Source organism: Nycticebus coucang, chromosome 1 (assembly GCF_027406575.1).
Source record: "Nycticebus coucang isolate mNycCou1 chromosome 1, mNycCou1.pri, whole genome shotgun sequence".
Lineage (NCBI taxonomy): Eukaryota > Metazoa > Chordata > Mammalia > Primates > Lorisidae > Nycticebus > Nycticebus coucang.
The window spans coordinates 33,397,517-33,425,140 of NC_069780.1; the positions used below are offsets into that span (position 1 = coordinate 33,397,517).

General features: G+C 40.0%; 1 protein-coding gene across 8 annotated transcripts in view; it reads left to right on the top strand.

The window, feature by feature from the left end:
- The first annotated feature begins 2,826 nt into the window (after positions 1-2,826).
- Positions 2,827-27,624, top strand: part of NPNT (nephronectin) — a 75,833-nt gene continuing 51,035 nt past the window's right edge. The window contains exons 1-3 of one of the 8 annotated variants that reach the window (XM_053561376.1): positions 2,827-3,709; positions 5,821-5,921; positions 22,096-22,146. In XM_053561376.1, coding sequence (XP_053417351.1) covers positions 3,639-3,709; positions 5,821-5,921; positions 22,096-22,146 — 223 coding nt within the window. In that variant the 5' untranslated portion in view covers positions 2,827-3,638. The remainder of the gene's footprint in view (positions 3,710-5,820; positions 5,922-22,095; positions 22,147-27,624) is intronic. The other 7 variants (XM_053561663.1, XM_053561600.1, XM_053561302.1 and 4 more) reach the window with 7 other exon arrangements.

Here is a 27,624-nt window from a genome sequence, read left to right on the forward strand (position 1 = left end):
TGGCCTGCAAATGTCTGTCTTAGCTCCTTAAGGCAACATTTGCCCTTCAAATTTTTACTAGTAGAAAAAGGGTTGTAAATCATGTACCACCCCCGAGGAAGGGATATGCTCTAATAGTCGCTTGTGCTGTGCCAGCGAAAGATTATGAACAAGGTAGTCCTCTAAGAGAAGAAGGGTGACCTCACCAGCACTAATCACTGTATTTCCTATACCTCCCGCCACAGCAGAGGTTTCCAAAAATCCTTACCCAGCTAGGAGTCAAAACTGCCGTGAAGCACCTATGTATATCCTTTTCTAAACAGTTTTTAAAACAAAAATCCTGTGCCTGTGTCATCACTGCACATGGGGTTGGAGGTGCAATAGCTTGTTCAAGAGTTTGTATGACAGCAACTACAAAACTGATTTCAGAACTTGACAGAGAAAACACATCCTGCTGCGCCCTTTGCCTGGGCACCGCCACCCCACGTCCTTATACAACTCTGTTCCTTACTTCACCCAGTCTCTGCGCAAATGCTATCTCCCCAGAGGTGACCAAACCACTTTACCTAAAAAAATCACAACCTCCATCACTTTCTACAACTTTAACCTCCCTCTATTTTCTCTTCATACCTTTTCCCTCTCTGTGTGTCCCTTACTTGCCCCCCCACTGGAATGTAAACCCTTACAGCGCAAAATTTTGCCCTGTTCTGAGCTGAAATTTCAGTACCTAGAAATGGCCAATATATTATAAACTGTCAACAAATATTTATGTGTGTGTATGAGACTCATTTGCTCTCTAAGAGCTTCTGATTTCAAAATGTTTGAAGTTGCGTGTATTCGGTTTTATTTTGTTATTTCTCTGTATCACATTGCGTTTGGGGATAGATGATTATTTCTGCATGAGAAAACTGAGATGTGTACTTGCAAGGTGTCATTACATGGTATGAAACCTAACCAAAAGTTTGTCTTCCTGTAGTAATAAAGCAAGCTGTTTTGATCTTATTCTTGCTTGTATGTTTTTAAGACTGAGATAGTCATATGTCACTCCTGCAGTAATTTTATCTCTCCTTTGGAATGATCACTGGTGGTCATCATTGCAACACAATAACCAGTTAGACTTTGGAAATCCTTTAGAGTTTCCTCATTCCGTGATCTAACAAAGACCAATAGAATTAGCAACAGCTTACTCAAGGGAGAAACTAAAGTTCACCAAGCAGAATTCAACCCAATCCCATCCAATCTATTTAATCTTTGCTGAATGTAAGCCTTGTGCCAGGCATTGTGCTGAACATAAGGGATATAGTGACAAAACAGGCACTACTCTTATCCTGTTAGTCCTTCGACTAGTGTCCCCAGGGACCCAGAGAGGTAGTGAAGCAATTATAACACAATGCACTAAGAGCTATTCTAGAGTATGCACAGTGTTATCAAAGCCTGCCACAGGAATCTCAGCCAAGCAAAAACTCAAAAAGGGCTTCCTGGGTAAGTGTCAACTAAGTTTAGACCCAAAGTTAAGTGGAGATTATCTAAATGAAAAAGGAAGATGAAGTGTTTCTAGGCCAAAAAAAAAAAAAAAAAACGGAAAAAAAAGAAAAGAGGAATGCAGATGGGCCATTACAGTTTTGCTACAGATATTCATCCTGTTTTCACCTGTCACTCTTCATCCTTTCCTTCTCTCTCCAGTTTTATAGCTTGTGGGTTAGCCCCTTTCTCCCTAATCATCTATTGCTCTGGTGGGTCTTGTTTGCAAGTCCAACCCAGGAACCAATAAACAAACAATCAAAAAACAGCAAAGGAGTAACCACTGGAGCCTGGAACCAAGCCTACATTACACTTACAAAAATTTGATTTTCTGCAGAAAAAATATTGTGACTCCTACATTTTTGGACTTCATTAGAAGGATCTGAAATGGATGACACCAAGCTGTTTGCCTAAAATAATGTCCCAGGCCTGAATTGGCATGGATGTTTCTTGAGATTAAAATAGAAACTTGTTTTGCTAACAGAAAATAACTTAGAAATCAAAGAGTCATTTAAGTTGAAACCATTATTTTTTCTTTTCTTGCAGAAAATTCCTGTTTTTACACTGAGAGAGAGAGGATAGCAAGGTTACCCTGCCACAGAACTTTCCATTAAAACTTTGAAGTTGTAGAGACCTCGAAAAAGAAAATAAAAGCGGCGGTGGGGGAGGGTGTAATGTAGTAAATGCATTCAACAAACATTATGAGTACCAACTATGTGCCAGGCACCATGTAGGCAGACACAAAGACAATTGCTCTTGCAGAGCTAGCATTCTGGCAGAAAGAAAACACAAACAAGAAATAAGCAAACACCATGGTAAAATAGAAGATGAGCAGTATGGAGATAAGACGAAGTGGAACAGGGCAGGGGGCAGGAGGAGTGGGTAAGCTGCAATTTTAAATAGGGTCATGATAGTCCTCAATGAGGAGGTGAACGTGTAGGTATCTGGATCCAGCCAGTCACTGACCCGAAGGTGGGGCATGCCTGCAGCCATGGACTGAGGGAAGAGAGAATAGGAGAGATGTCAGATAACTGTACAGGGCAGTCATTCAGGGTGGGGTTTCAGAAGAGGGTTGATTTGATCAGACTTATGTTTTAATGTGTATTTTAAGACAATCTTGTGTTTTCATTTGAACACAGACCTTTTTAGTACAATGCTTTTTACTCTGCAACAACAGAGCAATGATGACTTAAAATGGTTTCTAAATGATCCCCACATCAACCACAAGACTATTAAGCAGTAACAGCCCTCCCTCTCTTGAGGCCACTTGGCCCTAGAGGGGCAGCTCTATCCTAATGTGCTCAGAGCCGTGCTGGCGGCGGTACAAATAGTCTGCACGTTTCTTCTTCAAAACTCAACTGGAGAGCCAAACGTTTCTTTCGTTTGGTTACAAAATAAAAAAAAAATATGCCTTTGCCAACTCCGCGGGAGAAGCAAACTCCCTGAGTTTGCCTTTGCTAATTTGTCCAAGTCGTGCTGTGGTTTCAGTAAGACACCGCTCAGCTCCGGTCCCACAAACCTCCCCGGTCTCGGGCTTCTCCGCCCTCCGGTGAAAGCAGCGGCTCGCCCGCGCGGTCGCCACCTGTTGGGGCGGAACTCGCGGAGCCCGCACCTACGCCCGGGGCTCTTTTCCTGCCCGGCGAGCCCTTTCCTGCTGAGCACCCTGCTTTTCCTCTCCCAGGCCGGGCTTGCGACTTTTCTCCTAGCCTGGAGGCTCCTCCAGAGAGGCCGCCTTCCCGCGGAGCCCTGAGTTGCCTGCCCCGGCGGGCCCCCGGGAGGAGCCGACCGCGCTCGCCCCGCGCCCAGGGCTGCTAGGGCGGCGAGCCGGGCGCACGCGCGCCCCTCACCCCGCCCCCCCCACGTCCCCGCGGGCGGCGCGGCTCCCCCCGCAGCGCCTCCCGTCGTGGGGAGGGAGCAGCCGTAGGGGGCTCCAGGCGCGGCGCCGCAGACCTGCTCCGGCTGCGCGTCTCGCCGCTGCCCTCAGGGAGTGGCGGCAGTAGCCGGGGCGGCGGCAGCGGCGAGGGGACTCGCAGCTCCTCCGGGGAGCCGAGGCGGCGGGCGCGCCTCCCCTCTGCGCCCACCACTCCAACCTGATCCCGCGCACAGCAGCGCTGCCCGGCGGGACTCGCTGCCCAGACATGGATTTTCTCCTGGCTCTGGTGCTGGTGTCCTCGCTCTACCTGCAGGCGGCCGCCGAGTTCGACGGGAGGTGAGTCCAGCCCCCGGGCGCACTCTCCTCGTTCCCGCGCTAGTTTCACTCTCCGCGGGGTTAAGCGGTCACGGAGGCGGCTCCTCTCTCCAGGAGCTGGGCCACCGCACAGCCGTGGCGACAGGACAGCCGTCGAGTCGCCCTGAGCGGCTGCCCGAACCCAGGGGCGTGCCCTCTGCCAGCCCGGGAACCCGGCCGCGCCTTCCCGAAGGCGGCTCGGCGGCGGGGCAGCCGCCCGCCCCGACTTGGACTAGGGGAGAGGACGGGCTCGAACCCCAGACGCCAGCTCTGAGGGCGCCGGGTAGCTGCCCAAAGCGAGGGGTCGCGCAGAACACCCCTTGGCGGGGAAACTGCGCTTGGTGCAGAGAGCTGTTCGGTGGGGGAAACTTCCAGGCTACGGGGCGAGACCCCGGCTGGGAGCTGTCAGGCCGGCTAGACCCAGGGTGGGCGGCGAGGGCGCTGTCGGGGAGACCCGTTTGCCTCCCGACCCATCTTTCTCCTGGGAGAGGGGCGCTGAGAGACAGGGAGGAGGGAGAGGGGACGCGCGGGGCGCCGCTCCTCAGACCCGACTGCCGCGTGCTCTGACAGGTTCGGACCACCCCGGGCTGCGTCTCCGCTGTCACTCAGCGAGGCCGCCGGCCGCCGCGCGGGGCGCCCTGTCCCCCGCCTGCGGGTCTGCTCCGGTGTGCGCTTGAGTGACAGAGTGTATCTGTTGTGAGGGCGCGCTCGGTCGCCCCACCTCCTCACGATTACAGACCGGATTCGCCCGGCGTGCACAGGGCTGCTGCTGCTGGGAGGTTTCACTCCGGGGTCACACCGCCAGCCGGTCGCCCTCCTTCGGCTACCCCCACCCTCCGTGTATGCCCTCGCGCGGCCCCCGGGAGAGACGCCGCGCCTGTTTTACCTGCAGTCCCGGAACGAATCAATTCCACGACTGAGTGGCTTTCTTGTACCTGGAGGGGGACAGAGGGGAACCAGGGGAGCGCCCAGGAAAAGCGCCACTGCTTGTTTACTACTTGGGTGGGGGTGGGAGGGAAATAGAAAGTTCGGGGTTATTTTGTACTTTGGGCCTGGGGGTACAAAAGACAGGTAAAGGAAAAGCAGAATCGAAAAGATCAGGAATGTTTAAGAAAATGTGAGTAGCAGCCAGAGGCTAGACTTTGACATTTTTTTTCCTTCCAAGCCCTGAAGCCAGAGACCTTTCACTTTAATTTTGCTTTCATCAATAAAAGCAGTTGTTTGTCCCCACTTGGGTATGTTGTGTATTTCTTGTACACACATTTGCAACAAGAAATGTATCACGTGATATGCATGTAATTTTAATGTAGCTTTAAAGGGTGTCTAAAACCGCCAGTTAAAATGTCGGTTTAGGTGTGATTCTAAAGTGTAATCTGGTAGATTGAAACCGCTTACTTTTTTTAGTCGTTATTTACATTAGGGAGGAAAAGAACATGGATTTTTGATTCAGGCAAGTTTCAGACCACAAGGACACTTGAGATGTCAGCTACACTTTATCATTTAGACTTCTTTTTCTTACCACATTTCTTTTCTTGGGACTGTTTTTGTACCCAAGTTATAACTCAGAAAAAGCTGTTTTCATTTGGTTTTGGAAGACCTGCCTCTTCCTGCCCTTTCTCCCCATCCATGAAGCAGAAATTTTTGTCTGCTCTGAGGTATCTTATTTAATACTTTTCATTTTACGATTCATCAGTCAAAACTGTTTTCCTCCAGTAACAGGTGTGAGTTTTTGAGGAATCTGTTTTATGTCAAGCTTCAGAAACTATCCTGTGAGTGGCAGTCTTGAGAATTTTGGGTTTTAGCTGGTACTATTTCTAGTTAAGAAATGATCTCTCCTTTTCCCCCTACCTTTGTGTAGGAAAGAGGTGTTATTATCTTTGGGGGAGGTGTTTAACTGTCTGAAATTTGAAATTAGATCATAGCAGGACTATTTCTGTGAAGGTGTTTTATCCTTAAAATTCTGCAGGCATAAAGGAGTTTGTAGAAAATTGTTGGGTGTGGTTTAACTTTTTTTTTTTCTAAAATAATAACTGAGGTAATTATTTTTAATCTCAAGAGTGTATTTATTTATTTTGAATCTTTCTGTTTGGTAGGTGGCCCAGGCAAATAGTGTCATCGATTGGCCTGTGTCGTTATGGTGGGAGGATTGACTGCTGCTGGGGCTGGGCTCTCCAGTCCTGGGGACAGTGTCAGCGTAAGTATCACATCTGGGACTTCAGTTCCTTGTGAGGTAGGACTTCCACCTTGGTTCAAGGCTTTGCTCCATGCACCAGGGCTCATTACTGAGCAAGGCTTGGCCTCACCTGACTTGGGAGTGTTCAAATATATTCCAACTCCTTTTTCTGCCCCTCTCCCATCAGAGCCACCTATATTAAGGTGCCAGCTTTGTTTTTCACAAAGAGCCTCTTAAAATGCTCATTTTATCATTTGTCCCCAATATCTCCAGCTCCTTCCTGTTTTCTCAACAAGTTTATTCCTTTCTTTGCTCCAGGGTCTGAGATGGGGTAAGATAATGAGTCTAGACTGTATTTACACAAAATAAACTCTGAACCTTATAGTACTTACATAATCCTCCTCATAGCTCTTGCTTAAAGTGGCCTATTTGTAAATTTTTTTAGAATTAAGGTTGTACTGATGGTCTTCTAAATGGACCACCCAGTATAATCAAATAAAACCTCTAAAAAAAACCCATTATTTTTAAGTTCTATGAGTAATCAACCTCATCTAAGTGCCAAATCAGAACACTGATTTTTACTTTTTCTGTGATCACAAATGGATATTTTGATGGTAAAATTTAGAGCTACATCACAAAAACTTGAACGACTTAGTAAATTTGTTCCCAGCAATTTATCTGAATCTTAAAATTTTATCCCACTCCTCCTGAAATGAAAGTCCCCAAATGATCAAGTAAATATCTGGGGCATCTTTACAGTGCTAGGTGGTTATGCTAAGATGATGAAAGTAAGTTAGGGTCTACAATGGAATAGTATGTTTAGTTGCTAATGGAGGAGGGACTAAGAGCTAAAAGGAAGGGCCGTTAAGAAGCCTAGAACTGGCAGAAAAGTAGCTGCTGAGGACTGGATTGACAGTATAAAGAGTCAAATTAAAGAGTTTGACATAGTTAAATTCAAGTTCAGGATAGTTAGGCATTCCCACAGCTGTTTTAATTTTGGAGACTGCTTGTAATTTTTTTTTCCTTAACTTTGTACAGAAAGGAGAGTGACAGTGACAGGTTGACTCTACTTGCACATACAAGCTACCATCTCTGGTAGGAATAGAAAGGTGAATGTTTACCTGGTATATGCAAGCCACTGGGCGAGAACTTTAATGTGTGCCCAGTGCCCCAGCCCCACCCAGGACAAGACTGCATTGGCAGACTGCCCTAAGCTATAGCTTTCTGGGAGACGCTGGGGTGTTTACTGGGAGTTTCCAGTAAAAGAAAGAAATTGGCAAAGCTTCTGTGCCCCCACTACATAATCTGTTCAACATTATTTTTAAGGGAAGATAGTCAAAAAGAAGAGCGATGCATGGTAGAATTTAGTCTTCTGCCAGTTACACCACAGCTTCAGAAGTATTTGCACAGCTGGAGGCTGCAGGTATGGAATTTGAGAAACGATCAGATCCTCATAATCAAAGGCTGAAGAGAAGACCCTTCTCCGGTCCTAATATACACATGCACCACCATTTGAATGAAAAATGGATAGTTTATTTGCAGAAATGGAGATAGCTTCCTCCTTCTTTGCTGCTTTAACTTGCAGGAAACTTCTAAATTGAAAGTGAAGTGCTTTGATGTGTGCCCAGTCCCCCCAGCCCCACCCAGGACAAGACTGCATTGGCAGACTGCCCTAAGCAGCAGGGGAGTGCACCTTCCCTAAAGGCAGAGGCTTAGGGGCACATACGCTCTCTGCCAGGTATGCTAAAAGAATTCCAAGGAGAAAAAACTCCTCCAAGCTCTGAGAGGTTCATCAACTGTGGAATTCCCCAGGAAGCACCTCTAAGAGCTGTTCTGTTTTTCTGTACCATGTAATTAAATTTTCTGTAATGTGCACCTGCTTAGGTGATTCTGAATTTGAGTGCAGCAGCCTTACAAAACTTAAACATGCAAGAGACTTCCTAGTGTTTTATTATACTTTCTGCACAGTAGCTTTCCTAGGAGATATGAAACACTATTTTAAAAGAATTTCGTGTACCTTTATTTTGTTTCCAAAATAATGCAAAGTGGTCAAATATAGTATTCATTAGTATTTGTCTTTTCTGTGTTGTATTGCCAGTAGTATTCTTCAAGTATCTGAGAAAACTACAACATAGCATGAGTTAATTATTGAAAAATGTATAAAATGATTTGGCACATTAATTGTAATGTGAAAGATTGAACAAATCACAGTTTATCTTAGATTTGGTGATAGTTTGAAAGGCAGCGTGCTGTAGGGGAACATGAACTCTAGAGTTACGCTGCCTAGGTTTAAATTCTAGTTCCACTTCTTGTTAGCTGTGTGACCTTAGGCGAGTTATTCAACCTCTGGGTATTTTATTTTCATCATCTCAAAAGCACATCTAAACTAATACGTACTGCAAAGGACCATAACGAGGTTTAAATGAGTTGTAATTTGGAAAGCACTTAAAACTGTTCCTAGTGCACAGTAAATACATAGTACTACATATGTGTTGTAAAATTAAAAAGTGTAAAGGAATACTGCTACTGGAACAATGTAGGGGGTGGGACATATCTGTTCTATCAGAGTCTTTGTTCATGGGGCATGAGATATATATATATATATATATATACTTTTTATATTTACACTGCCAAAATTAAGAATGATTCTGAGCCTCTCTGTTGCAATAAAATAATTTTCCTTTCAATTAAAAAAGGCTAAATGATTCTTTACCATCAAAAGTGAAGATGGCAGGTTATAAAGTTCAAAGATGGATGTTCCCTTCTGTGTTTTACTTTTCCAGAATCTTAGATGGTCCAAATGTCCCTTGTCAGTTCAGAGCTCTGCCTGTCATTGTTTTGATATAAACAGGTAGAGGAATGTGGGGGCAAGAGGTCAGCTGAAAGGGGGCAGAACAGCACCAAAAAGAGGCTTGTGGGGTCGCATGAAGTAGCTCTGAAAAGCTTTGATTATTTTTTAAAGAAAGCCTTTATAAAATTAAAAGCTTTGTTACTACATTTATTCAAAGAAAATGCCTTGCTGTTTTTTGACAATTAAATCTAGTAGGAGATTACCTATAAAGATTTCAAAAAACTTAAAGGAAACTTCATGTGAAAAATGTTTTTGCCTTAGCAACCCTTAGATAATCATACAGTTCTTTCCCATGAGGAGCTTTTTTCCTTCCTTATTAAAAGTGGCCTGGTTCTCTTTCTGAATGATTCCCTGTGGCATTTTCCTTCAAAACAGCACAGCGAAACAAAACCAACTATTCCCACATATGTATAGAACTTCTCAATTTATCCCTCGGAAGGTGTGTGTGTACCTGGGAGGAGGTTACTACCCTCATGTTCTTTATTATGGAGGGATCATATGCCTTAGTGCGGTGACACTGGTGAGTGTCTGTTCCATGTCATTAAGCATTTGTGGGATGTTTAGACAATATTCACAGGAGTCACATATACACACCTACGCAAAACATGCTGCATCCCACTGTCACTTCTTTCCAGGGACTTGTTTGGAGAGACTGACTAACATTGCAGAATGCTAGAGTTGCTAACCTTCCCTTTCTGGCTCACTATGTCTAGCCACGAAGCCACATTCACCAGGAGACTGCCTGTCCTTCCCTCTGGCTCTAAGGAAGGAAGGATCAGGGATACTGTCTGAATGGGCAGAGAAGCTGTCCTTCTGCTTCCTGCCTGTACCACCCAGCATTTGGTCCCAGCATTCTTGCCCTGCTGGGGAAAGCATGACCCATTCCAGAATTTGGCAGCTTGTGTCTTCGTAGTTTTTTTGTAGGTTATCCACTTGGCTTCTTTGTATTCTTTGATTCTGTGTTTTGTGTTCTTGACTCTTAAGCAGCTCTCTAGCATACTAAAAATTCAAAGTTTCATTTTCATGGGCTTTATTGATTATTGATGAGGCTTTTTATTGTCAGGTGAAATTTTTTTAGTATGTTCACACACTGTTGGGTACATATTATAGCACATGGCACCTTAATCAGAGATTACCACAGAATCTTTCCATTTATTACTTTGTAATCAGTTCCTTTAGTGTCATCTTAATGGCATATTTCACTTTAATTAGCATTTCTCTATGACCAAGTGGAAACCTCAGTAATAAAGATTTTTTCAGGTTTTATATACTTCATTTTAAAAAGCTGTGTATGCCATGGAGATAATTCTTAATTAAAAGCACTAGATAATTTGGGATAACTGAGTTCAAGTCCTAACTTTTGTATGTGATTGACTAACATTTCTTAGCTGCCATTTTCTTATTTTACAGGCAGATTTCCAAGGTACATTGATTGAAGTTTTAAATTCCATCTGAAAACTTCCTTAATATAGAAAAGAATATATAGGATCTAGATACTATATTCATGTGTGGTTGTCTTTTTGTTTACTGGGAGATTTGGTTATATATGTGGCTTAAGACAATAGCGTTTTTGTTGAAAGCACATTTTATAAATGTGTGTGTGTGTGTGTGTGTAGAAAAACTCCAAGTACAACTAGTTCCAAGTTTTAACAACGCTATTCAGTTTCTGAGTTCTTTGGCTGTGACTGAGCAATTTGTGGTTTCTGAAGGAAATGATGTGAATTAGGATGGTTTTATATAATTTATCCTTAAGACCAGGGAAAATGCAAATGTTTTGTTATGTGTCTGCTGGAGATTTTGAAAAGACATAAACCTTATACCTAGAGCTTGACTTTGCTATATTCTGAACTTCATTTTTCTGTCTGCGTCTTCTGTGTAAAGTAAAAATTTTGGATTCTTATCATCTTTAGATGAACTTCTAGGTTAGTGAAATGTAAAGAGAGATAATATTAGTAATTAATTCTGAAAGCACTTTGGAGTTGCCACATAACTTCTTATTGGTAATATATATTACTGGCTGATGATTATGAACATTGGAAACAATGGTGAAAAAATTTGTTTAATTTTTTTCTGCATTTCACATGAAAAGGCTATTAGTTTAAGCAGATAATTTTGACTCAGTAATTGAAATATTTATTTATTTTTTGAGACAGAGTCTGTTGCTCTTGGTAGAGTGCCAGGGTGTCATAGCTCACAGCAACCTCAAACTCTTGGGCTCAAGTGATCCTTTTGCCTCAGTTTTTCATTTTTCATTTTTTTTTAGTAGAGATGGGGTCTCACTTTTGCTCAGACTGGTCTTGAACTCATGAGCTCAAGCAATGTACCTGCCTTGGCCTCCCAGAGTGCTAGGGTTATAGGTGTGAGCCACTGTTCCCAGCCCTTGATTTAGTAAATGAAATATTTAAATTTCACTTCTTGTATGTGGGTTCAGAAACTCAGTCACATAAACAGAACACACTGGTTATTGACCCCCTGTCCAAAGTCAAATTTAGATAGGTTATACCTTTCTTTGATTTTGGAGACTGTCCATAGCATAATCAAGAGCGAATTAGAAATATAGGAAGCTGTTTTGAAGTGCTGTACATAGTGCTTTCCACACATGTTATTCCTAGTGAATGCCTTTCCATTTGTTGTCTACAAGTTTTATGGCAACTTCCATTGAACACAAATTAGCATTTTATACATAAAGCAATTTTTTTGATACTTGTACAATCATATGCACCCCAGGAGTAACTGGGAGACTTGAGGCATGTGTGTGTCATCTGGTCAGAGCCATATGGACGATCACTAGCAGGGTTTGGGGACCGGCTTAATGGGACTGAGCGCACTTCATTGTCCTAAATCTGTTAGGTCCCTGCCCAGATTTTGAGGTGAGAATGCACAATCTGGTGTTCTCTTTTTCTCTCTCTCTAAGGTAGGAATAAAAGCAAAGCAGTGAATAATTTTACGATTACTTTCAGCACTAAACCTGAATCCCCAAATCCTTAGGAAGTGAAGTTTTGATGAAGGTTATTAGCTGCCACTTTCCTTGAAGCGTTGTTTAAGAACACCATGTACTTTGTTTAACTTCAAGTGGTCTTGGAATGTAGATTTCAAACTAAAATCTTGTTGAAGAAGCTTGACCTTTTCAAACAGGTAATTTCTGAGTATGCATGGTCTTCAAAGTAAGTTTCAGAGAAATTACCTTGTTCTTTCATGCTCTTCCCCAAATACAACTGATCTTTATATAATGCTATTAAGATCTACTGATTACCTGAGATCCCTTCATGAAGTTAATCTGGGTAGGTCTTAACCTTTATGGATTAGATGTTTTAATACTGCTGATGTGGGAATGCACACCAAGTACAGGGAAGCTGTCTCCTTTCTGCAAGTCCATCAGCTGGATCTGTCCTCAGACACCTGCTGCAGAGATGGCTGCTTGGAAGTACACACATGCGTATACCTTGGGACAAAGAGGCATTTCTGGTCCCAGAAACAACACTGTGTTTGCTACCTGGAAACTTTGATAAGTTTTCAAAAACACAGGCATGCTTTTTCATCCTCCCCTCCTGTAACAAGTGTAAGGTCCAGCATTTCTTCTTGGTGCTTTTTATCCGAAGAATTCATGGTTTATGTATGCATTTTGAGACAGTTGAAACCACTGAGTGCTTTTAAGGTGATAATTAGTGATATTAAGTGATTGGCACTATATCCTTCAGTGAATAAGGAGGATGTTTATCACAGGGCTGGGCCTTCATCATTGGGGGCAGCTGAAAGGGCTGGAGAGAAGGGTTCTGAGGGCCTCACCCTCATTACATTACTTACTCTCAAGGCCATGAACACTTTTGTCCCTTTCCCATTTTGTGCAGGTTTTTAAATTTTTCCAACCAATATTTTTTAAATGTTAGTTTGTTTTTAAGAGAAATACCCCTCCTCAGAGCAACAAGTATTGTCAGTTTTCTTGTGTGCTTTTCAGAAATATTTTACATACTTATGACTAAATTTCTATATATCTCCCCCACCTACCTATTGTATACAAGTAAAAACATACTGTATACATTATACATTGCCCTTCCCTTTGCTTCTTTTTCTTTTTTTTTTTTTTTTGGTTTTTTTTTTTTGGCCGGGGCTAGGTTTGAACCTGCCACTTACGGCATGTGGGACTGGTGCCCTACTCCTTGAGCCACAGGTGCCGCCTTGCTTCTTTTTCTTAACAGTACATCTTGAAGGGCATTCTTTATAGAGTCTCTTTACTTTTTTTAGGACTCATAGCATTCCATTGTATGGCTAGACCATAATTTATAAACCAGTCTCTTCTCATATTGATGAGTATGTTCATTCTAGCATATTGCTAACGCAAGCAATTCTAAAATAACTTTGAGTATATATTAAGACTTGTTTTATATGTTTTCAGTATTTCTGCAGAATAAACTTTTATGTGTAATTAAATGGCAGATACATTTGAAATTTTGATCAGTTGCCCAATAGCATTTTACTTGGTAGTAAGTAGTTTAAAGGGAAAGACAGGATGGCAGTGCTGAGTCCAGGCTCTGGCATTCCCATATCCAGAGTCTGATCTGTTGCTTGATTTTAGGATGCTTTGATCCCCACCCTTTACTAAGAAAACCCTCTCACTAAGTCAGTGAAAGTGCATCTGTTCCCACTTATCATGCTTCCCCACAGATGAGGGGCAAATGACTGATTTTGGGAGGATGGAGTAAGATTTATCCATTTGCCAGGGTCTCCCTCTGCCTTTCTGTCTATAAGTTATCTACTTTTTAATGGATGTAAGGTCCTTTTACTTGTAAGAAAGGCTCACACGTTTTTTAGGAATTGCTAAATTCATTGATCTTTTATTATCTTTATACTTAAGCCATAATTTTTATATTTGTGCATATGGAGTGTGTGCGTGTGTTTTACTAGACCTACGACCTATTAGGGAGTAGTTTGTAGAATTTTTAGATCTGAATACCATTTTTTAACTATCTGTTATGATAAAAAGATTTTCAGGAAATGCTAAAATATTGTTGTACCAAAATACTTTTAAAAGTTATCTTTAAAACTGTAGGGTTATATAACTTTTCCATTAGTTATCCTAATCCTTATCCCAGTTTTTACATAGTATACATTGTCTTCTTTTAAAAAAATAAACATTCTTAAGTAAAAAGTTAGAAGATACAGAGACAGAGAAGGCAGCAAAGCTAACTGTCTCTAACTTTCCTATTTCCTGACATCCAGTTTGAACCCCCAACAGACAACTCTTTCCTATTGATCTTTGTAGAGATTTGTAAAATTTCCAAAATTTTCTTTTTTTTATAAAATGATAATATGAAGTACAAACTGTTCTGGATCTTGCTATTTTCTTGTAATATTACATTTTGGAAACCAGCCCTTATCAGTTCATATAAACCTGACTCATGCTTTTACATCAGAAGTCCCCAACTTATTTGGTACCAGGGACTGGTTTCATGGGGCAGGGTTGGTGGAGAGGGGGGTACTTGACAGGAAGGAGCTCAGTGGGGAGCGACTGTAAATACAGATGACGCTTTGCTGCTGTTCACCTCCTGCTGTGCGGCTCAGTTCCTACCAAGCCACAGATAGACCTCACTAGTCCTCAGCCCAAGGCTTAGGGATAAACAATCCCATATTTACGCACATTTAAGTGGCTTTCAATATTTTAAATGTATATCATCATCACTATTGTATAAATTTAGATACAGGGGAATTATAGAGACATTCTGTTTCTACATTATATACAGTTACTCTACAATAACTGAGTTCTTCGGTTATTACACTAATATACATTATATACATTTTCTTTTTTTTTTATTGTTGGGGATTCATTGAGGGTACAGAGAACTAGTTAATACTGATTGCATTTGTTAGGTAAAGTACCCCTTATAGTTGTGTCCCACCTCTAAGAGATGTGTCCCACACTGTGACCCCCCCATTCCCCTCCCTCCTTTCCCCTTTCCATTTCCCCTCCCCCCGCCCTCCACCAGGTACTAGGTCAGCAATTGTCCTCATATCAGAATTGAGTACATTGGATTCTTGCTTCTCCATTCTTGGGATGCTTTACTCAGAAGAGTGTGTTTCAACTTCATCCAGGTTGATAGAAAAGTTGTAAAGTCTCCATCTTTTTTAGTGGCTGAATAGTAAGTATTCAATGTTATATACATAGACCACAGTTTGTTAATCTATTCATGGATTGGTGGGCATTTAGGTTGTTTCCACTGTTTGGCAATTGTAAATTGAGCTGCAATAAACAATCTAGTGCAGATGTCCTTATGATAAAATTATTTTTTTTCTTCTGGGTAGATGCCCAGTAATGGGATTACAGGATCAAATGGGAGGTCTAGTTTGAGTTCTTTGAGGATTCTCCATACTTCCTTCCAAAAGGGTTGTATTAGTTTGTAGTCCCACCAGCAGTGTAAAAGTGTTCCCTTCTCTCCACATCCACGCCAGCATTTGCAGCTTTGAGATTTTGTGAAGTGAGCTATTATAAATTTTCTTATATAAATTATATAATAAGACATCTTCTATTTTTATTCCTTAGCTGTTACTTTAGTTTACATATTTTAAAGTAAAAGAATTGATTTCTTTATATCTATTTGTTTATGCCCTATCTTGTTTAGAAAAGGATGTGAAGTATCTTCCAGGAATTCATACAATAAAATAGAAAAATAGAATCATCCAGGGCCAGAGAGAAGAAAAAAGGAGTAAAATAACTAATGTGGGGAGGGAGGTTATTAAAATGCATATATACAAGCTAAATATGTCTTAGGATTTGGATCTTAGCTTCTGGTAGCCAAAGGTAAAAGGGAAGTGTTATGGCTCATGTATCCACATTATTTGGTAGGGGGAAAAGTGAACCAGTTATTTGGGGGGAAATTATGGTTTTCCTGCATGTAGTTCTGAAAGACTTTCATGTGGTCCTTCACAGTATGTGAGTGGTGGAGTAAAAGGGGCCACAGCATGCCTACCATGATGCCAGTCCTGGTTTTTGAAAAGCTGTTTCATAAAAGGTGACATATGATGAAGCCCTAACTCTAAACGTGCAATTCATAGAAAGCTGTTTTTTACATATTTTAGGAAGCATTATCTATGTACTTAGTTTTTTTGTTTGTTTGTTTGAGACAGAGTCTCCTTATGTTGCCCACAGTAGAGTGCTGTCACATCACAGCTCACAGCAACCTCAAACTCTAGGGCTTAAGTGATTCTCTTACCTCAGCCTCCCAAGTAGCTGGGACTACAGGCACCCGACATAACACCTGGCTAATTTTTGTTGCAGTTGTCGTTGTTTAGCTGACCCAGGCTGGGCTCGAACCCACCAGCCTCAGTGCATGTGGTTGGTGCCATAACCACTGTGCTACGAGGGCCGAGCCTGTACTTAGTTTTCTGAAGGTTGAGCCCTATCCAGGCCAGAATATCTAGCTGCAATGGGTGAACTGTACAGGGCTTTGGTTGACAGTTCCGTACCAGACAAAACAGGTTCAAGTTAGGATTGCTAACAGTGTCCTAAAGTTTGCTGTGTTAAGTAATAGATTAAAGCCCGGTCCACATTTTTTTAGTTTATATATTTTAAAGATAATTAAACAGTTGATGTAATTGGTATCCAGAAGCAATGCGAATAGAGTATAGATAGGTGTCCCTTAGGTATAAGGAGGTTCTACAAAGTAATTAGTGGGAGACATTTTAAGACTAATTTTCTATTCATTGGATATCAATAAATAAACTCATCACTGTTTTGCTATACACTTATTTATTTCTATGTAAATTATAGTTTAGGGTAAGGAGAAGAGGCACAAACATTGCTCTAGGCATCATTTATCTTGTTTATGCTGTTACCTGGATAAGAGCCGGTGAACTCAAGAACAACAGAATCCTTGGTCAGTGGTCATTTCCCCAAAGAACCTCATTGTTACAGGTGTGCCAGCAAGTCCAATCCAAGTAACCCTTAATTATTTTCCTATTTCACCTGGATCTCGTGGAGGGCTGATTTGTATAAGCCACTTGGGCCTGAATAGACTCTAAGCAGGGTGTATAGGAAGTACTCTACGTATCAAAATTCAGTACTCAGACTTAAGTCTTTTTTCCACTGGGGTGTGAGGAAGGGCTGATTCTCATAACTCCTGAGCCTTAAAGGCAATGGGTCTGAATCCTGATGCACATATGCCCTCAGAGAAGTTCTCTCTCTCTAAGAAAAAGCAAATAATAATTAAAAGTGGCTCGTTGTGTGTTCTGAGAGGGCACCAATTCAGTAAGGGCCCCATCCATCTCCTTGGGACAATCAAAGAGACCACCATGAACTAAGAATCTAATCTGTCTGAATTGTCACCCTGTATGTCAACCAGAGGGGTGAGTAAGGATTCAGCATTGCCAGGGCCAAGATTTTCACTTCTTCATAGGAACAAATAAATAGTATAAAAAGATAATAAAACATAGCCAAGATAATTCAGCCTGAAAAAGTTTCAAAGTGGGGGCCAGGCACAGTGGCTCATGTCTGTGAGCCTAGCACACTGGGAGGCCAAGACAGGCAGTGGATTGCTTGAGCTTAGGAGTTCAAGACCAGCCTGAGCAAGAGCGAGACCCTGTCTCTACTAAAAATTGAAAAATGAGTGGGGCATTGTGTCAGGTGCCTGTGATCTCAAGCTACTCAGAAGGCTGAGGCAAGAGGATCGATTGGGCCCAAGGGTTTGAGGTTGCTGTGAGCTATAACTCTATAGCACTCTATGCAGGGTGACAGAGTAAGAGTCTGTGTCAAAAAAAAAAAAATTTTTTTTTTTTTCAAAGTGATACGAATCACTGACTATAACCGTAGAAAAATACTAGTTATATGTACCTAATATGACTGATTGTGCATACCTGGGAATCTGCCAAGGCACATTAGGTACAAAATATACTAGTTACTAAAAAATAAATAAATAAAGACTTTTTTTTTACTGCACCAAACTCTCTTTTTACGTTTTCTAAGTTCATTGCTTTATTACTACTAATACACAATTAAAGAGATAATTATGGTCATAATAGAATTTCTAATAACATTTCTAGTAAAACCAGAATAAAGTAGTGTATTACAGCTCAGACATGATAAAGTACAATTGTGACATATCTATTTGTTTATTCCACATTATTTTGTAGATTTTCTGAAGAATTTTAACATAGCCTGCTGATATACTATTAAATCAACTTGTTATTCTTAACTCTGATGGAAAGAAAGAGATATGAATAGTCAAAGTGATTTCTTAGTTTTAGAATACAGTTTAATTTTAGAGAACAGTCCCTCCCCAATTATATATTATTAGAAAACTTCACTTTCTGCCATCCATTAGCCTTGGTGCTAGATGCCAGGGGAGTGCAAATTTGAGACTAAGGAGTTATCGTAGGTGATTTGCATGTCAGTAACCAAGTATACTAAATTTTAAAATCAAATACTTCATTTGGTCAATTATCTTTTTAACTATTCTATAGATCGGTGGTCCTCAACCTTCCTAATGCTTCGGCCCGTTAATACAGTTCCAGTGGGTCGCAACCCACAGGTTGAGAACCGCTGCCATATAAATTCTTCAAAACAGACATTACTTTCATGTAACATCATGCAATCGCAAGGTTAGAATCGCCTTTTATAGATATTATTGACTTGCTCTAAAATTTGAGAATTATGTCATCACAGTTTAAATTTGTGCTAATGTACACAAAAGGAAGGAACAATTAGAAATTTTTGGATTTATGCTTACTTTGCCAAAAACAATGTTGTTTTCAAAACCTTTAGCCTTATTTTTATAAATCAAAGTTCTCAAATTCAGTTTCTAAGGAGAAATCCCTAAATGGCCAAAGATGTGTGTTGCTAAATTTACAGAAACTAATTCCATGGATAGACTTTGCAAATATAAGCATCCCACCATCCAGAATATTTTTCCAAAGCCTTTGGTACCTCCTGCCTAATTTCATATTGCGATTTTGTGGGTATTTGGAAATTATCTGCCAAATGTTTATATGCCAACAAATAGCAAAGCTGTCAATCATTATTAGAAAAACACAAATTGTGATTTATGCTTAGTTGTATTTTTTTAATGTACCTGGGTGCTTAAAGTTGATTTCATGTTATATGTATTTACTATGATAATAGTTTCTACTGAGTAAGTTGTTCCCAGTTCACATGATTATATTAATATTTTATGGTGTTTAACATAGACAGTGGTGGTTTCAAGACCCTTTGTCCCTTTGAGCATTAAAATTATTGATGAATTAAAATACTTACTGTATCTTGATGTCTAGTTTGGCCATGAATTAAGACATTACAATATGTAGTTTTATTTCTTAACTAAGGGAAAAGTGTTCTTTGAAACAATTATCATTTGGAGGGAAAAGAAATTTAAAATTATGAAGAAATAGTGTGTAGATTTGTTAAATGTTCCGGTCTCTAACCTCGTGTTGAGTAAGGCCTGATGAATTCCTCTGTCTCTTTTATACTTAGAGTTTACTGAAAGTTGGTATCATCTAAATTCCTGCTTTATAGGATCATGGGGCCTGTTGTTCTAGATGTTGATGCTATAAACGTGCAGCCTATGAATAGTTTGCCAGGCTAAAATCAACTCTTGACAATGAAAAATATAGCATGAAACTTCAGGTTGAGGTATGGAGAACTTTCAGTTATTTTTCTAGTGGATGGTTAGGGTTGGGAGGTGGAAGTCAGTGTCGGGGGGGCATGTCCTTTTCAGGCATGAACGCAGCTTTTGTCACCTGTAAGGAGGAATGTGTCTCCTGCTTGCTGCTTGCTCAGGAGGCTGCAAGCCTGCAGTCCATGTCATGTGGTGACCGCATCAGCTCTTTTAGTCTGCAGCATTTTACTAGTTCCTTTCCAGAGTTTATACTTGGCCTAACATTTGGGCATTTTCTAATTCCTTACAGTAAATTCAACTATAATAGCCATACTTTCGGATAAGAAAAAGGCTCAGTTTCTTACAGTCTCTTATCCTTCATTTTTTTCAACACCGTCCAAAGCCCAGGATTGGCTCCAAATCTGTAAACTTGTGTTTAGTGTGTACCAGAAAGAGTATACCCAAATAGTTTATTTTCTCTGGTTTATATGATCACAATTTCATAAAATCCTCAGAGTGCTTATTAATTTTGACCACGTATAGTAAAGTACATAATATCACTGACAACCCTCAGATGAATTGAAGCAGAAGTTGTTAAGCAAGTTGCAGGAGAGAGTTCTAGAGCTGTGAACATAACCAAGTGGCCTTGCTGGCAGTATTGCTTACACTTACTACTGTGGCTGTTTTGTGATTGTTAAGATAAATTTGGACATATTTTTCTTGAGTATGTTACTAATGAATCCTATTTTAGTGTTTCTCACGGGTCATTTATTTTTGGCAACTTTTACAGAAAGTGAAAATTATCTGTTTGTAGAGAACAGATCTCAGAAACTTTTAAATCTATCTGAAGTGTAACATTGCTTTTTTTTTTTTTTTTTTTTTTTGAAGTGGGGGGTCTTACTCTGTTGCCTGGACTAGAGTACAGTGGCGTCATCAATGCTCACTGCAACCTCAAAGTCATGGGCTCAAGTGAGTTTCCTGCCTCAGCCTCCAGAATAGCTGGGACTACAGGCAGGCACCACCATGCCCAGATCATTTTTCTATTTTTTGTGGAGACCGGGGTCTTGTTCTTGCTCAGGCTGGTCTCAAACTCCTGAGTTTGAATAATTCTCTCACCTTTGCCTTCCCAAGTGCTAGGATTACAGGCATGAGCCACCATGCCCAGCCAACGTTGCTTTGATTTAAAATGCAGTTTTGTATAGTTTTAAAATGCAAATTTTAAAATATGGGGCATTGGCTAAAATTTTATGCTGAAAGTCTAACAGATACACATATTGATACCATAAAATTTATTAAATTTATGTATATCAAGGCTAATTTATGTTAAATAGAAAAAATGTGACCCAAGCTTAAGATATATATAAGCTTATAAGAACAAAATCATACAGAACCACTTGGCTACTTGGTACTAATACAACTAGTTAGAATATAATGATGTTTGTTATTCTTTAGGAAGTTGTTTTATCTTTGTTTAAAATAATTTCAAATATTTTTTCTTGAAAGTTAGATTATTCAAAATTGGTATTTGAAGAGTATTAAAGAAACGGTATCCATTTATATGTTTTCCTTCTGAGACATAACCATGGTTATTGCCAATTTTCCTTAATATGTGAGCCAGAATGTAATTAGCTATTCGTGCTTTATTTCTAGCTGTGATATATTTTGTTTTCCTATTTTATGACATGTGTCAGCATAAAGATATGGTGAGTTCTTTTAAAATTAACAACAATAGAAAGTGAAAACTAATTTGTGGTCAACCTAACCAACATAAACAACATTTAGCAAGCAAATGTAATGTGTGCCTTCAAAATATGGACTGATCATTCTGCATCAATAGTTAAATTATTGCTTCAATTGAATCACATTAGACTTGGAATTTTTTTCTTCTAATATTATCCAAAAGAATACTCTCTCTCTACCTAACTTTAAATCATACAAATAAATACACAAATCTAAGTTAAAGTGGGTATTTCATGTTTTAAAGAAGGAAGGCATTCATCAAGAAAAGGAATAATGAAATCATCTCTTTCTTTACCTCTAAGATCTCTAAGCTGGTTGAACACTGACCACTGTTAGTAGCATTTGAAGTTTCTTTCCTTTACTTTCATCAAACCGGGTTATTTATGTATCTTCAAGTGAAATGGCTGAGCTTTCACAGTAATTCTTGTTGCTATTAACAACCAAAGCAGCCATGCAGGAAGACAATGCTGTGGAAGGGAAGAAAAAAACAAAACAAAAAACAAAAACCTTAATGTTTCCTCCCCAAAGTCGGAGAGAAAAGGGAACAAGTATGTAAGAAATAGCAGGTAAGTAAAGATGTATTAACTTTAAAACTACCAGCCTTTCTTACTCATTGATCAAAAGTTTTAATTATTTTTCAGGTGTTTTGTCCAATAGTCGTTTAAATGAAAGGACAATGTCTCTAGGAATCAAAAATTAATGTTCTGAAAACAAAAAATTGAATTAGAAGATATAGTGTCACAAAGGGTCTGAAATATTTTAATTTGGAATTTGGACTATGGACGAATAGCATAACTTCAATTATTGATTAATATTTTTATTACAAAATGTTTTTAATAACAAAATGGTGACTAAAAATACTACTATTTTAAACATGTCCTAGATTTTTTTTTTGTTTCAGAAAAGCACTGAAAGTTGAATGTGTGTAAGTCTCCGGGAATGTAACAAGTTGATAAATACCCAAGTCCAGCCTCCTTACAGAGAAAAGATCTGGAATTTCTTTTTTTGGACATTTGTTTTGCAGCTTTCTACGTCTTAAGGCAGAGAATAGCCAGGATAAGGTGCCAGCTCAAAGGTTAGATGAACATGTTTCTTGAAATAATTTTGGCTAATCTATGTCTTGAAAGCCATAACTTCTAAGTAATAATTTCACAAGGCTCTAAACAAAACTTAACATTAGTTGTGCTTTTGAGTTGCTTTTTATGGAAGCCCGTCTCTCTCAGAGATGTGCTTATTCTGTACATAATTATACTAAGTTAATTTCAATTCAGTTATTACATTAAACTTTTCCATTTCAGTTTATAATTCTTTTCTTCTGTTTTGTGAATCTATAAATTGACCTCCATTCTAACCAAAAGGACAGTTTACATTTTTAATACTTAAAGAAGCAAATATAAAAAAAGTCTACCAAATGAAATTACTAACACCCGCCTATCATTAACCTGAGAGAATTGTATTTCATGTTCATTAATTCTCCATGGAACAATTCAGGTAAGAAATACTTTAACCGTATGAAATATATAATGCAAGCTATTATAATAGCACCAGTGACTATTCATGTTGTTATATTGGTACTTGGAGGGTTCTTTGTTTAAAATATTTTTGGCTATGGATATTGTCCCTTAACCAATCACAACTGTGACACTTTAGCAGAAAACTTTGGTGAAACACATGAAATTCTAATATTTAATGGAATTGGTGCCAAGAAGACAATATGCTGTACTTTAAACTGATTGATGAAAGATATGATCACATGCTGTAGAATTTTAATTTAAGGTAAAGTTTTAGTATAAAAACATTTGAGAACAAAACTGATGGTGCTAGAAATAAAAGTCAAGGAATTTCTTTGTTCGGGGAGACTTGAACAAATCAAAGCAGATGTGTTTTACAGTTATTAGCAATTATAGGACCGACTAGCAGAGCGATGGCTGAGACTAGGGGGACAAAGGGAGAGTAGAATGTGTACTTTGTCACTAACATGTCTGAGGGTGGGGGCTGTTTTTGTGACATATTTTGTATGAGAAACCAGGCACATTTTAACTTTTCTCAACTGTAATTTCCTGTTCTTTAAACCTATTTTGCAAGATTCGTACTGGCTGTTCAGTGGAGTGCTTCCCATAGGATGGTTCTCTATAAGTTTGCTATTACGAGTGTGTGGTCAGTATGTGGAATACAAATGGAGAGCTCCAAGCTGTGTTTTTCACTAGGACCCATCATGGGATACGTAATATAGCATGTTTTAAAATATGTTTTGTTGACCATACCCATCTTTTGGAAATAATCAATTGGAAGTAGAATATTTCTCCAGTTTTTCCTTTCTAAAATAAAGGCTTTCCTTGGATAGCTATCTGTGCTTCTGAACCATTTATTTCCTATTTCTCTAATATTCTTTCCAAAACCTCCACATGAAATGGTTTTTGTTATCTAAGAATATTTGCCCTTGGAAAAGGAACTGGAAGGAAATAGAATTGAATTGTGGTACCTCAGCTTTTAGAGTTACTGTGATCTATCAGACAGTTATTTGAGAGCTTTCTAGAGGCACGGAGCAAAGGTAGGTGCTGGGAAGATTTGAAGATGAATAAAACAAGGACCATTACTTTCAAGCATGTGGTGAGATCGCTGGCTCTTATTCCCTCTATGTTGCTAATAGGAAAGGGTTGAGGATAAAGCATCGAGGGGATTCAGGATAAGAATCACTTCCCACTTTGGGGGATCAAGGAAGACTTCACGGACTCAAGAGAGTTCAGTTGCTGCATTCTTTCAATAGATGTACACTGAGTGTTATTACCACCTGCTGGGCCAACCACTGCAGATATCATGCCAGCAACGTAAAACTCTAGGCATTCACATTGTTATTAGTGCTGAAGGCCCACAGATAATGATGATACTAGATGAAAGGCACGTTTTGATACAGGCATATCTTGTCAAAGGATGCCATAAGAGCATATCTCAGGAGACGGTATCCCAGACCAGGAGTGATGGAGTTGTGATGGCCTAGCTAAATCCTGGCTCACGTCAGTCAAGAATAGGGTACCCTGAACAGACAGAAAAATGCATAGAAACCTCAGATGCCAGAATGAGGGGCATATTCTAGGAAATGTATGAACCTCAATCCAGAGTAGGGTACATATTTGGAGGGTCTCTGATGAAAGAGGCAGTGGGAGAAGTAGAAATGGGCAACTCGTGGAAGGCCTTTGATGTCATATTAAATAGAACAGCCTTAATCTCAAAGTTGTAGAGAAACAGAAGATTTTAAGTAGGGAAATTACTTGATACTTTGGAAGTTATAAGCTGGTACTACTGGGTCAGATCTAATACTCAATTGAATTTAGTTTTGCTCGGGAGTGTTTAGCATTTATTTTTTGAAAAATACGTAGTTGCCAGTGGTAAACAGAAAATATGGATATCAGGCTTTGTTGAAAAATCAGCAGCCCTGCATTGCTGCAAGGAATCCATGGGGTGGAGCTTCTGAAGTAGCTGCCCCTTTTGGAACAAGTGTGTCATCTGTTTCACTGGGGGGCCCACTTCCAGAAAATATGAGGTTAGGGCCGATTTCTGAATTTCCTCACTGGTGATCTGGAGAATACCTATTTGAGGACCAGGACTAGAGGCCCCTACAGTCATCCTGGTGAGAAACTGTCTTGGATTCAAGTCGTGGCAGTGGGAACAAAAAGTGCGAGGAAGGCGTGCAAGCATCAGGCCGCAGTGGGGAGTGTGGACTTGGCAGGCAGACCTGGTGCCACTGCAAGCTGTGTTTTTGAGAGATTCATCTAACCTTTCTGAGCAGTAGCCACTTTTTTGAAGATAAAATGTACATGACTTCTGTCAAATAGGATTTTTTAATGAGGATCAAATGGAAAATACAAAGCACTTAGCTCAGAAATTGGCTTATCGTAACATTTAATACAATGGTGGTGGTGGTGGCTGTGGAGAGTGAAGAAGAGGTAATCAAGGAAGACTCCCAAGTTTCCAGCATGTTATTTGGTGAGCTAGAGAACACGGGAGAAAGTGCAGATGATGAATACAATTTTGGATGCGCACAGAGGTTTGATATGTGGTTAGATTCTGGGGTGACCTCGAATGGGATGCAGACTGATTTCTTTCTGCCATTTTCCTACTCACACCGACCTTCCTTCTCCTTTGTTAACCTCATTGGTGTTGATAATTGCCTCAACCATCTCCATGGAGGGACAACTTTAAACGGTAGAATAAGAATGTGGGAAAAGGTAAAACACTGTGCTCTACCTCTGCTGAAATGTTAGCAAATTGTTTTAAGTTCCTGAAAAAAATTCTTTCCAGTTTACTACTTTGGCCTACAGTTGAAAGAAACTAGTAATTCTACATTTGTTTATATTAGGGGCCAAAAAAAAAAAAAGGCATCCTCTACATTCTGTCTTTTCCCCTCTTTGGTTGGCTTTTTCTGTTTTACATTACTATCAGTCCTAATTCCAAGCAAATATTTGACTGGAAGTGAATGACCTGTATGTATGTTTTCTTAGTTTGTATTCTCTCCTAATTCAGTATATTGAAAATCACGTCTGACTTAAGTCTTAGCTCAAATGCCACGTTCTCCTCTATCCTTCCCTGACTTTCACTGCAGGGAATATCTTTCTTCTCACGTCTTATTGTTAACACATGTATGGTGCCTGTCTCATGCCATCCTCCCTATATTGGAATTATTTGTGGATCTGTATCATTTATTCTGCTACACTGGTAGTTCCACGAAGGCAGGGACTGTGCTTTATACACCTTTATACCCAAGTCAATATGTTTTTCACCATGGCGCTCACTTGAGTTATTTGAAAAGGTAAGGGCTAAGTATGTCTATGAAAAAAGGATTTAAACAGATGAACATGATGTAATATTAATAAACTAGAGTGTAGTTTTCAAGAAAAAACATTTATTAGAAAAATGAATATGTTGGGCGGTGCCTGTGGCTCAATGGGTAGGGTGCCAGCCCTGTATACCGAGGGTGGCCATTTCAAACCCGGCCCCCACCAAACTGCAACAAAAAAATAGCCAGGCGTTATGGCAGGCACCTGTGGTCCCAGCTACTCGGGAGGCTGAGGCAGGAGAATTGCCTAAGCCCAGGATTTGGAGATTGCTGTGAGCTGTGTGACGCCACGACACTCTACCAAGGGTGACAAAGTGAGACTCTGTCTCTACAAAAAAAAAAAAAAAGAAAAGAAAAATGAATATGTTTAGTTTGCCTATCTTATGACATTATTACATATCATGGGTCTTGCTTAAGATTCTAAAAAGAAATCAATTTATGGGCTTGAAAACACATAAATGTAATATGATTGTAATCAGATTGTAATCTGTAATCTGATTGTGTCATCTAGTGCTTACACTCCATTGGTTGTTCACAATAATGGCTTGAATCTCTTAATTCTTTGAGTGCAAAGCTCTTTAGGCTGACAACTGCCGTCTCTTTGAAGGGCTAGGTTTTGCTCTGTGGACCCAGTCACAGTGGACTACCCTCACATTTCCAAGCCCTCTGTTGCTTCCTAGGCTGCTAGTCTGAGTAAAAGGCCCTTTACACATCCACATGGTGAGTTCCTACTCATCCTTTAATAATCAGCTCACATTTCCTCTTGGAAGCTTTTCCTGGCTTCTTTCCTACACCTGTCTCCCTGCAGAGAACTTCCTCCCTCTGTGTTCTTTTAACACCTTGTACACCTGTCATGTCTGTCTTTGTCAAGAGACTCCACACTATTTCAGAGCAGTTACTTTGTATTTAAAGAGCTCTAAGTCTAGTAGGCAAGCTAAATAAGAAAAGTAGCTATAAAAATGGAGGGTAAAATATGTATATGTAAACATACACATAACTTATGATAAAAGTATGCTGCACAGAGGCTTATAAAAGCATTGAGGAAGGCTACAAACTCAGCATGAAGGACTAATATCTTGGAGATGGTCATGGTTAAACTGAGGGTCGAAGCCTGTCCAGATACCAGTCCAGCAGACAGCGAGAAGAATGGCATTGCGTGTGAAAATGTGGAGGTATTAGAGGCTATGTTATTTCCTGGTGACTGAAATTAGTTGGTATATTTGTGGATGTGATTGGAGATGAGTCGGGTGGGATAGACAGTCATCAAATAATGATGTGTGGTATTGAATGCCAGGCTGAGTATTTGAACTAGTAGGAGGAGCTCAGTAGACATGAGGGGAGCTGGTGAGTGAGTATAAGGAGCAGAATGGCAAGCTGAAATCATGGGTTAGTGAAGTCTCTCTAACAGCAGGTTAGATGGTTAGATCTGGATTGAAGTTCACAATGCTGAAGGCAGAAAGACCAGTTTTCCATCACTTATTTCAGCAGTTTCTTATTGATGGCTATTTAGGTTGTTTTCAAATTTCTGTTTAAGGCCCTTCATCAGATAACCTGGGAGCAGTTATCGTCTTCCTTTAAAACACACACCAGTAGACACCAGAGACACAGATGTCTCACTTCAGATTAGTCTATGTACAATCACAAAGCTGATTTTATTTTTTAAATAATGTATAGCTCAACTCCTTATATATCAGTGCCTCTTTTAACCATAGGGATTTT